Source organism: Aquarana catesbeiana, linkage group LG11 (genome assembly GCF_042186555.1).
Source record: "Aquarana catesbeiana isolate 2022-GZ linkage group LG11, ASM4218655v1, whole genome shotgun sequence".
In the NCBI taxonomy this organism is placed as follows: Eukaryota; Metazoa; Chordata; class Amphibia; order Anura; family Ranidae; genus Aquarana; species Aquarana catesbeiana.
Window position 1 is genome coordinate 20,207,883 of NC_133334.1, and position 12,025 is coordinate 20,219,907.

At 45.7% G+C, this 12,025-nt stretch overlaps 1 protein-coding gene across 1 annotated transcript in view; it reads right to left on the reverse strand.

Moving 5' to 3' along the window:
• Positions 1-12,025, reverse strand: part of PRMT3 (protein arginine methyltransferase 3) — a 147,427-nt gene that overhangs the window by 128,156 nt on the left and 7,246 nt on the right. The window contains exons 4-6 of the mRNA XM_073604033.1: positions 10,787-10,836; positions 8,271-8,373; positions 4,510-4,657 (exon numbers count right to left, since the gene is read on the reverse strand). Of these exons, the coding sequence (XP_073460134.1) occupies positions 4,510-4,657; positions 8,271-8,373; positions 10,787-10,836 (301 nt within the window). The remainder of the gene's footprint in view (positions 1-4,509; positions 4,658-8,270; positions 8,374-10,786; positions 10,837-12,025) is intronic.

The window sequence follows — 12,025 nt, forward strand, 5'->3', positions numbered from 1 at the left end:
GAAAGAAAGAAAGAAAGAAAGAAAGAAAGAAAAAGAAAAAGAAAGAAAGAAAGAAAGAGAGAGAGAGAGAAAGAAAGAAAGAAAAAGAAAGAAAGAAAGAAAGAGAGAGAGAGAGAAAGAAAGAAAGAAAAAAAAAGAAAGAAAGAAAGAAAGAAAGAAAGAAAGAAAAAGAAAAAGAAAGAAAGAAAGAAAGAAAAAGAAAGAGAAAGAAAGAGAGAGAGAAAGAGAGAGAGAGAGAGAGAGAGGGAAAGAAAGAAAGAAAGAAAGAAAGAAAGAAAGAAAGAAAGAAAGAAAGAAAGAAAGAAAGAAAGAAAGAATCATTGCAACTACAATTCATGGGGCCCCCTAGTGGTCTCCCTCGGTAACACCCGGCAATGTTAATTGAGACAACAGTGTGACACCCTTCTTGCTGAAATAAGATTGAGATGTGGCTATGCCTGAGTCCACTATTGTTCCCCCCATAGCTCATTTGTCTTGTGATTTGGGGGGTTTTGTCTGTGTGTCCCCCCCCTCCCCCTCCCCTTAAACATTGGGAGCCATTGTTGATGATTACGTAAACTTTTTATAGGTTATATTGGCTTCAATTTTATACTTGTTACTTTTTGTTTTTATGTCTTTTAGGGATGTAATAAAATGTTTATGTTTTATTGGTAGTGTTTTATACACTCACCGGCCACTTTATTAGGTACACCTTGCCTGTCCCGGGTTGGACCCCCTTTTGCCTTCATTCTTGGTGGTATAGATACAACAAGGTGTTGGAAACGTTCCTCAGAGATTTTGCTCCATAGTGACATGATAACATCACACAGTTGCTGCAGATTTGTCGGCTGCACATCCATGATGCCAATCATCTCCCGTTCCACCACATCCCAAAGGTTCTCTATAGGATGAGATGTGGTGAGTGTGGAGACCATTGGAGTACAGGGACCTCATTGTCCAGTGGTGAGATGATTGGAGCTTTGTGACATGGTGCATTATCCTGCTGGAAGGAGCCATCAGAAGATGGGGACACTGTAGTCATAAAGGGATGGACATGGTCAGTGACAATACTCAGGTAGGCCGTGGTGTATAAACCATGATCAATTGGTACTAAGGGGCCCAAAGTGTGCCAAGAAAATATCCCCCCCCCCCACACCATCACACCCCCACCACCAGCCTGAACCGGTGATACAAGGCAGGATGGATCCATGCGCCAAATTCTGACCATCTGAATGTTGCAGCTGAAATCCAGACTCATCAGACCAGACAACGTTTTTCCAATCTCCTATTGTCCAATTTTGGTGATCCTGTGCCCATTGTAGCCTCAGTTTCCTGTTCTTATCTGACAGGAGTGGCACCCGGTGTGGTCTTCTGCTGCTGTAGCTCATCTGCTTCAAAGTTGGATGTTTTGTGCGTTCAGAGATGTATTCTGCATACTTTGGGTGTAATGAGCGGTTATTTGAGTTACTGTTGTCTTTCTATCATCTGGAACCAGTCTGCCCATTCTCCTCTGACATCAACAAGGCATTTTCCTCCACACAACTGCCACTCACTGGATATTTTCTCTTTTTCCCACCATTCTCTGTAATCCCGAGAGATGGTTGTGTGTGAAAATCCCAGAAATACTCAGACCGGCCCGTCTGGCACCAACAACCCATGCCACGTTCACAGTCACTTCAATCCCCTTTCTTCCCCATTCTGATGCTCAGCTTGAACTTCAGCAAGTCGTCTTCACCACGTCTAGAAGGCTAAATGCATTGAGCTGCTGCCATGTGATTGGCTGATTAGAAATTTGTGTTACCGAGCAACTGAACAGGTGTACCTAATAAAGTGGCCGGTGTGTGTATATCCCTGATAAGGAACATTTAGTTTCGTCTCTCCATTCCATGTTGTTGTGGAGGAAGCAAATGGTAATAATCATGTAATGCAGGGATATGCAATTAGCGGACCTCCAGCTGTTGCAAAACTACAAGTCCCATCATGCCTCTGCCTCTGGGTGTCATACTTGTGGCTGTCAGAGTCTTCCTATGGCCTCATGGGATTTGTAGTTCTGCAACAGCTGGAGGTCCCTGATGTAATGGATCCCAATATGAAGTATGCTGAGATGAGGACCGGGAGAGCTGGTAACATGGTCAGTACACGGCGAGGGATCAGTACTGAGGAAGGGAGCTGCCAGAGAAGAGCAACACTGCACTTCAGGTCCCTTTCACACTTGTGTGATCTGAAAGTTGTGCGATTTTGCTGCGACTTGAAGCAATGCCTGTGTAATCTTGGAGGTCTACGGACCTCAAGTCGCATTCAAAGGGGGACCAAAGTACTGCAGGGACTACTTTAAAGTCGCACAGATATGAACGGCACTCATTGGAAATCATGGGGTGTGACTTTTCATGCAACTCTGCAGTCCCCAAGTCGCAGGACAAGTCGCACAAGTGTGTGAATGGGGCCTTCATTTTCCAGCCAGATAATCCGCAGCTCACCCGTTTTTATCATCAACTGATCTCAGTCAGTGTAAAAACTCTTCTGGCTTTGGAGTCAATTCTTAGAGAGGGAGGGAGGGAGGGAGGGAGGGAGGAAGGAAGGAAGGAAGGAAGGAAGGAAGGAAGGAAGGAAGGAAGGAAGGAAGGAAGGGGGAGAGAGAAGAAGGAAGGAAGGAAGGAAGGAAGGAAGGAAGGAAGGAAGGAAGGAAGGAAGGAAGGAAGGAAGAGAGAGAAGAAGGAAGGAAGGAAGGAAGGAAGGAAGGAAGGAAGGAAGGAAGGAAGGAAGGAAGGAAGGAAGGAAGGGAGGAAGGAAGGAAGGAAGGAAGAGAGAGAAGAAGGAAGGAAGGAAGGAAGGAAGGAAGGAAGGAAGGAAGGAAGGAAGGAAGGAAGGAAGGAAGGGGGAGAGAGAAGAAGGAAGGAAGGAAGGAAGGAAGGAAGGAAGGAGGAGAGGAAGGAAGGAAGGAAGGAAGGAAGGAAGGAAGGAAGGAAGGAAGGAAGGAAGGAAGGAAGGGAGGGAGGGAGGATAGAAGGATGGAAGGAAGGGGGAGAGAGAGAGGAAGGAAGGAAGGAAGGAAGGAAGGAAGGAAGGAAGGAAGGAAGGAAGGAAGGAAGGAAGGAAGGAAGGAAGGAAGGGAGAGAGAGAAGAAGGAAGGAAGGAAGGAAGGAAGGAAGGAAGGAAGGAAGGAAGGAAGGAAGGATAAAAAAGGAAGGAAGTGAGAATAAGGGAAAAGGGAAGGAGGGAGGGAGAAGGAAGAGAGGAGAAGAAGAAGGGGGGTGAGGAAAGGAGAAAAATAGAAGGAAATTAAAAAGAAAGAAGGGAATAAAGGGGAAGGAAAGGAGAAGAAAAAGAGAAAGGATGAAATGGAAGCAGGGGGAAAAAGAAGATGCGGAAAGAGGAAAGGAAAGGAAATTTATTCGGCACGCCGCCCCCCTAATCCGTGCGACCGGCCCCCTTACATGCAGGGCGCCGGACGCATGGATTACAATGGGAGGTTTTTTTGTTTTTTGTTTTTTTTTTGAAGCACGTGATGAGAGCCTGAGGCTCTAATTTGCTTCAATAAAGGGTGGGCTTGGGGCACAGAGCTCTGCACCCCGAGCCCGCCCAGTTGTGTGACAACAGCCAATTAATATTCACTACTGTCTTCCCGATTCTCTTCGCGACCAATCAGGAAGCCCCCATAAGACCCCATTGGCCAAAAAAGAAAAGTAATCGTATTGGCTGGGAGCAGGGTGGGAGACGCTGAGGAGGAGACGCAGGGGGAAGCTGCCCATGTCCTGGATGGGGTAAGTGTGGGGGCTGATGGGCAAGTGACAGATGGGGGCAGTTTGTTTGCTGATTGACGGCAGGGGGTTGGGGGGGCAGGGCAGGGTGGTTTGTTTGCTGTCCCCAAAAATAGAGCACCAACTTATAGAAAGGAAAGGAGAAAAAGGGAAGGAGGGAGAAGGGGGGGGGGGAGTGCAATGAATGGAAAGGAAATTAGATGAATGGGAAGGAAAGGAGAAAAGGGAGGCCGGGAGAAGGGGGGGGGGGGGAGGAAGAAGAAAGGGAAGGAATTGCAATGATTGGAAAGGGAATTAAATGGATGGGAAGGAAAGCGGAAAAGGGAAGGAGGGAGATGAGGGGGGGGGAGAGGAAGGGAAGGAATTGCAATGATTGGGAAGGAAAGGAGTAAAAGGGAAGGAGGGTGAAAGGAGGAAAGGGAAAGAATGAAGAAAAAAAAGGAAAGAAAGGAAAAAGGGGGGAGGGGAGAAGGAAGCAAAAGAAAGGGGAAAAAAGGAAAGACAGGCAAGGAATGGAAGAATGGGAAAGAAATGGACAGGATAAGGAAAAGGAAAAGAACCAGAAAGAAAAGAAGGAAGGGGAGAGCAAAGGAAAAGAAAGCAGGAAATAAGAGAGGGATGCAGGATTCTAAAATCTAAATCTTAAATTCTTATGTTTCTGATATGTAATAGATTATCCATTAAAGGTGACAGGTCCTCTTTAACACCCAAGCTGGCCACATTTCTGGGAAATCTCCTTTAGATCTTTTGAAATCTTCCTCTGAACACAAACCTCATTTTCTGGAGCTCTTCCAGAGCGTTGGCCAATCTCTCCTCGGCTGCCTGCGCCCGGCTCTCTGCCTCCCGGAGTCGGAGGTGGGCGGATGGTTCGGTGTTTGTGTCCAGAGCCCCGCCGCTATCACAGTCCATGTTCTCCACATCTACCACATCAACCAGGAGAGAAACAAAAACATCAATACTACAAAAACACAACTCTACTTCACTGCTTCTTTCAAGTAAAAAAATGTATTCTGCTTATACTTTTGCCTTCCCCCATTCCTCCCTCCCCCTCCCCCCCATCAACAGGCTAATGAGCTCATCTGTATATATCTAGCACCGTGCCAGTGTCCTGTAGAATACGGCCTCCCGTTGAAAAAAATACCTCCAATGGGTCTGCGCATGCACAGTACGCAGCGTCACTCCAGCTGATATGTTGATCAGCTGGCGCGACGTCAACACGGCGCATGCGCAGATCGTCCGAGGCGTTATCCGTCGATCTGCAAAGAGCGGAGGGAGAACGCACTCCTCGGATTCTGCCTCGCTGTTGAGGGGCGGGGTTTTCCGTGTGTGGCAACCCGTCCTTAGAAGCAAACAAAACCTGCCGTTCAACACGCATGGAAAACCTGCCCTGCAACAGCGAGGCAGAATCCGACGAGTACGTTCTCCCTCCGCTCCTTGCAGATCAACCGGCAGGGTGCTATATATATATATATATATATATATATATATATATATATATATATATACACACAGTTGAGCTCCAAAGTTTGCATACCCTGGCAGAAATTGTGACATTTTGGCATTAATATTGAAAATTTTACTGATCATGGCAAAAAAAAACTGCAAAAAACTTATTTAAGGATAGTGGTCACATGAAGCTATTTATTATCACACGTTTTTTGTATCTTTTTAAAATCATAATAACAGAAATCACCCAAATGGCCCTGATGAAAAGTTTACATACCCTGGAATGTTTGGCCTTGGTACAGACACAGAAGGTGGCACCACACGGGTTAAAATGGCAATACAAAGGTTAATTTCCCACATTTGTGGTATTTTTAAATCACAATTAGTGTCTGTGTATAAATAGTCAATGAATTTGTTAGCTCTCACTTGGATGCCCTAAGCAGGCTAGACACTGAGACATGAGGAGGTAGAAAAGAACAGTCAAAAGACCTGCGTAACAAGGTAATGAAACTTTATAAAGATGGAAAAAGGATATAAAAAGAAATCCAAAGCCTTGAATATGCCGGTCAGTACTGTTCAATCGCTTATTAGGAAGTGGAAAATTCGGTGCTCTTTTGATATTGATATTTCAGAAAACTATACCGAATTTTGGCCACTAGATGGAGCTGATTATACAGAACTTAAATCAGTACTAAGCTCCTACTGGACACTTCTCACCTACATGTAAAAATCTAAAAAAATTTTGCTAGCAAATTACTAGAACCCCTAAACATACATACATATTTTATTATATATATACATACATACACAAAGAATTTCTTTTTTTTTTTTTTTTGCAGTGGTCCTATAGAATAAAATGGTGGGTTTTGCAATTTTTTATGTCACGCGGTATTTGCACAGCGGTTTTTTCAAAGAATACACTTTAATGAATTTTATTGCACACAACCACAATAATATGAATTCTTTTTTGGTAAAATGTAAAAGATGATGTTACGCTGAGTAAAAAGATACCAAACATGTCACGCTTTAAGATTGCATACGTCCATGGAATGGCGCCAAACTACGGTACTTAAAATTCTCCATAGGCGACACTTTAATAATTTTTACAGGTTATCAGTTTAGAGTTAGAGATGAGATCTGGTGGTAGAATTATTGCTCTCTGACGTTCGCGATGATCCCTCACATGTGGTGCGATCACCGTTTACATATGCGAGAGCAGGACTTATGAGTTCGCATTGGCGCATAAGCACAGGGGGAGGGCGCTGTAATTTGCTTTTTATTATTATTTATTTAATCTAAAAAACTAATTTTTCTTACATTGTAGCTTTCATTTTTTTTTTTATAAACGTTATTGCTATTACAAGGGATAAACCACAAAATGTATTTTATTATTTATTTAATTTTTTTTTTTATATTATCTTTCTAATTTTTTATTTTACCAACATTATTGCTATTACATGGGAGGAACAAGATCATTTGTGAAAGCATGGTCAGTGACAGGTACTCTTTACTGAGAGATCTGGGTTCTATTAGAGCCCAGATCTCTCCTCTGCCCTTAAAACTATTGGATCAAACTGAGGTTGGTTTGATCTGATGCTTTCCCAAGCGAGGTCAGCGGAAGAGACGGGCGCAGCTGAAAAGGCAGGCACGAGGTCAGCGAAGGAGGAGGGCACATGTGGAGAGGCAAGGAGGAGGTCAGCGGAGGAGGGCACAGCTGGAGAGGCAAAGTAGGCGGGCACGGGGTCAGCGGAGGAGGCTAGCATGGCTGGAGAGGCGGGCACAGCTGGAGAGGTGGAGGAGGCAAGCATGGCTGGAGAGGCAGGCATGATGTCAGCGGAGGAGGCGGGCATGGCTGGAGAGGCGGAGGAGGCGGGCACAATGTCAGCGGAGGAGGCGGGCACAATGTCAGCGGAGGAGGCGGGCACAATGTCAGCGGAGGAGGCGGGCATGGTTGGAGAGGCGGGCACAATGTCAGCGGAGAAGGCGGGCATGGCTGGAGAAGCGGAGGAGGCAGGCGCAAGGTCAGCAGAGGAGGCGGGCATGGCTGGAGAGACGGAGGAGGCAGGCACAAGGTCAGCAGAGGAGGGGGGCATGGCTGGAGAAGCAGAGGAGGCGGGCACGCTGTCAGCGGAGGAGGCGGGCATGGCTGGAGAGGCAGACACGATGTCAGCGGAGGAGGCGGGCACAATGTCAGCGGAGGAGGGGGGCATGGCTGGAGAAGCGGGCACGATGCCAGTGGAGGAGGTGGGTACAAGGTCAGCGGAAGAGGTGGGCATGGCTGGAGAGGTGGAGGAGGCGGGCATGGCTGGAGAGGCGGAGGAGGCGGGCATGGCTGGAGAGGCGGAGGAGGCGGGCACGATGTCAGCGGAGGAGGCGGGCATGGCTGGAGAGGCGGGCACAATGTCAGCGGAGGAGGCGGGCATGGCTGGAGAGGCGGAGGAGGCGGGTATGGCTGGAGAGGCGAAGGAGGCGGGCACGATGTCAGCGGAGGAGGCGGGCATGGCTGGAGAGGCGGGCACAATGTCAGCGGAGGAGGCGGGCATGGCTGGAGAGGCGGAGGAGGCGGGCATGGCTGGAGAGGCGGAGGAGGCGGGCACGATGTCAGCGGAGGAGGCGGGCATGGCTGGAGAGGCGGGCACAATGTCAGCGGAGGAGGCGGGCATGGCTGGAGAGGCGGGCACAATGTCAGCGGAGGAGGCGGGCATGGCTGGAGAGGCGGAGGAGGCGGGCACAATGTCAGTGGAGGAGGCATGAATGTAGCTGCTGAGTCCAGTGAGTCCGCTCTCTGATCCTGTCACCTGCGTGGCCCTCAGCAAGACTAACGACACCGGCCCTGCTCTTGCACAGTAACTTTATTTTTAATTAAATTAACTTTATTGCTATCACAAGGGATGAACAACATTCCTTGGGCCTCTTAATGGAGAGATCTGGGGTTCATTAGACCCCAGACCTCTCCTCTCCCTACAAAGCATCAGATCAAACCAAGATCAGTTTTCATATTAGATTTTGGTGTTTGCGGTGATGTCTATTTAGTCACAATTTTTGAATCCCTCAAAACCAAAGAAAATGACACGTCTGCTCCCTCACCGTACTGCAGCAGCAAGTCGTCCTCAATCACCGGCTTGAAGAAGCCATCCTGATCCCAAGGCTTCGGGCTGCCGATGTTCTGCAGACTGTCGGCTGTACAGTTCTGAGGAGACGAGGAAAGATCCGGATGGAAAATGTTACAAAAATGAACCGATTTCCCGGATACTTCAAATGTAACTCACACAGGTCAACATTCATCATTAACAATAAATAACCCCTTCCCACCAGCTATATGTATAGAAGTGTCAGCACAGAGGTCCAAAAAACGACAGTATGGTATATATCTGAAAATTGATCAATCCTGATGTACCGACTCATTACTTGAGGCCCTGAAACGCCCGGACAGGACAAATACCCTCCAAATGACCCCTTTTTGGAAAGTAGACAGTCCAAGGTATTTAGTAAGAGGCACGGCAAGTTTTTTTAAGTTATTTTTTGGAAAAATTTTTACATACGGTCACCAGTGCAGTACAGCGTCATCATATAACTGGTGATCAGGCATACTAACTGGTGACAGTATGTAAAAAAAAAATAATTATAATTATATATATATATATTTTTTTTATTACTTTTTTTTTTTTTCAACAAAAACGCATTTCAAAATAGTTATAAATTGATTTGCATTTTAATGAGTGAAAAAAGTATTTGATCCCCTTCATAAACCATGACTTAGTGCTTGGTGGAGAAACCCTTGTTGGCAATCACAGAGGTCATACGTTTCCTGTAGTTGGCCCCACCAGGTTTGCACACATCTCAGGAGGGATTTTGTCCTCTTTGCAGATCCTCTCCAAGTCATTAAGGTTTCCAGGCCGACGTTTGGTAACTCGAACCTTCAGCTCCAGCCACATATTTTCTATGGGATTAAGGTCTGGAGACTGGCTAGGCCACTCCAGGATCTTAATGTGCTTCTTCTTGAGCCACTCTATTGTTGCCTTGGCCGTGTGTTTTTGGGTCATCGTCATGTTGGAATACCCATCCACAACCCATTTTCAATGGACTGGCTGAGGGAAGGAGGTTCTCACCCAAGATGTGATGGTGCATGGCCCCGTCCATCGTCTCTTTGATGCGGTGAAGTTGTCCTGTCCCCTTAGCAGAAAAACACCCACAAAGCATAATGTTTCCACCTCCATGTATGACGGTGGGGGATGATGTTCTTGGGGTCATAGGCAGCATTCCTCCTCCTCCAAACACGGCGAGTTGAGTTGATGCCAAAGAGCTCGATTTTGGTCTCATCTGACCACAACATTCTCATCCAGTTCTCCTCTGAATCATTCAGATGTTGATTAGCAAACTTCAGACTGTCCTGTACATGTGTTTTCCTGAGCAGAGGGACCTTTTCGGGCACTGCAGGATTTCAGTCCTTCATGGCGTAGTGTGTTACCAATTGTTTTCTTGGTGACTATGGTCCCAGCTGACTTGAGATCATTGACAAGATTCTCCCGTGTAGTTCTGGGCTGATTCCTCACCGTTCTCATGATCACTGAAACTCCACGAGGTGAGATCTTCCATGGAGCCCCAGACCGAGGGAGATTGACAGTTATTTTGTGTTTCTTCCATTTGTGAATAAATCCCAACCAACTGTTGTCACCTTCTCACCAAACTGCTTGGCGATGGTCTTGTAGCCCATTCCAGCCTTGTGTAGGTCTACCATCTTGTCCCTGACATCCTTGGACAGCTCTTTGGTCTTGGCCATGGTGGAGAGATTGGAATCTGATTGCTTCTGTGGACAGGTGTCTTCTATACAGGTAACAAGCTGAGATTAGGAGCACTCCCTTTAAGAGCGTACTCCTGATCTTAGCTTATTACCTGTATAGAAGACACCTTGGAGCCAGAAATCTTGCTGATTGATAGGGGATCAAATACTTATTTCACTCATTAAAATGCAAATCAATGTATCACTTTTTTGAAAAGCGTTTTTCTGGATATTTTTGTTGTTATTCTGTCTCTCACTGTTAAAATAAACCGACCATTAAAATTATAGACGGATTGTTTCTTTGTCAGTGGGGCAAACATACAAAACAGAAGGGGATCAAATACTTTTTTCCCCTCGCTGTATGGTAGCTTATAACTGTGACTTATAAACAGTATAAACAACCATTTTTTTTAAATGAAAACTACTCATTCGGTGTTTACGATTGTGATTGGCCACAGTTAATCACGTGGTACAAATGGGCTGCGATTGGCTCTTACTATACCATGTGATGCCTGTGACCAATCACAGAGCTCATCACAACAGTAAACAATGAATGGCATGGACCAAAGCCTTTCATTGTGTACAACTGTCATGTGATCTGTTGTGATTGGCCACAGCAGTCACATGGCACCGGGCCGGTACAGTGGCCTGTTATAGGCCGTGTTTGGTGGACACGGCGGGTGAAACATCACCTCCCCCTCCACCAAAAAAAAAAAAAAAAAAAAGTCTGGCAGTGAAAGGGTTATACTTCACATATAAAAAGTCCCGATATATAACAAACGATTGGTGGTCTCTTACTGTGTCGGTAATAATACATACTTACCGTCGATCGGACAAAATTAATGAACTTTATGTAGCCGTAGAAGTCCAGACCTGCAACAGAGAACAAAGATGAACATTCCCGGGACTGATAGATAGATGATGTCTATGGAAAATGGAAGCATCAGATGGGAACACAATAAGAAGAGAAAAAAACTCTTTTTGCCCCCCCGACCCAACCCCCCACCCCAAAAGATGCATACTTACCTCAATCTGACTGCCACGGCCTCCGGCGTTTGTTTACATCCAGCGGCCAAAGTCTTCACTGTCCCGGCCGCGCCTGCACATTACAACTCCATATAGGGCTGAGTCCCGAGGCCGGAGAGGATTGGCGGCAGTCCTATAGAAGTCTATGGAGTTGTAACCTGTAGGCGCGGCCGGGACAGTGAAGACTTTGGCCGCTGGATGTAAACAAAGATGGAGGATGGGGGAAGGGCTGGAACCTCTGTCAGGTTTTTATTGTTGTGTTCACTCTGGGAGGGAATCATCCTCTCTGTTAGGCTAGGTTCACATCTACGTGTTTTTAGTGCATTTGCAGATGTGCCTAACCTCTTCAGCTGCAGAAGGTTTTACCCCCCTTTATGATCAGGCCATTCTTTTTTTTTGCGTTTCGGCACTGCGTTATTTTAACTGACAATTGTGCGGTCGTGCGACGTTGTACACAAACAAAATTGACGTCCTTTTTTCCCCCACAAATAGAGCTTTCTTTTGGTGGTATTTGATCACCTCTTACAGTTTTTATTTTTTGCATTATAAACAAAAATAAGACGACAATTTTGAAAAAAAAAAAAACTATATTTCTTACGATCTGCTATAAAACATATCCAATAAAAAATTGAAAAAAAAAAAACGTAATTTCTTAATCAATTTAGGCCGATATGTATTCTGCTACATATTTTTGGTAAAAGAAAAAATCCCAATAAGCGTATATTGATTGGTTTGCGCAAAAGTTATAACGCTTACAAACTATGGGATATATACTGGAGTTTTTGTTTAGTTTTTTTTTTTATACTAGTCATGGCTGCGATCAGCGACTTATACCGGGACAGCGGGCAAGCTGACACTAAGGCTCCATTCACACTAGCGCGTTTTTTGATGCATTTTGCATTTTGCAGAAATGCACGGGAATTTTTTAACATGGGTTCCTATGGAACATGTTCACATCAATGCTTTTTTGTTTCTCTGCATTTTTGGAAAGGGTCGGGGACTTTTTTTCATGCAAAAAGCAGCGTTTTGCATGTAA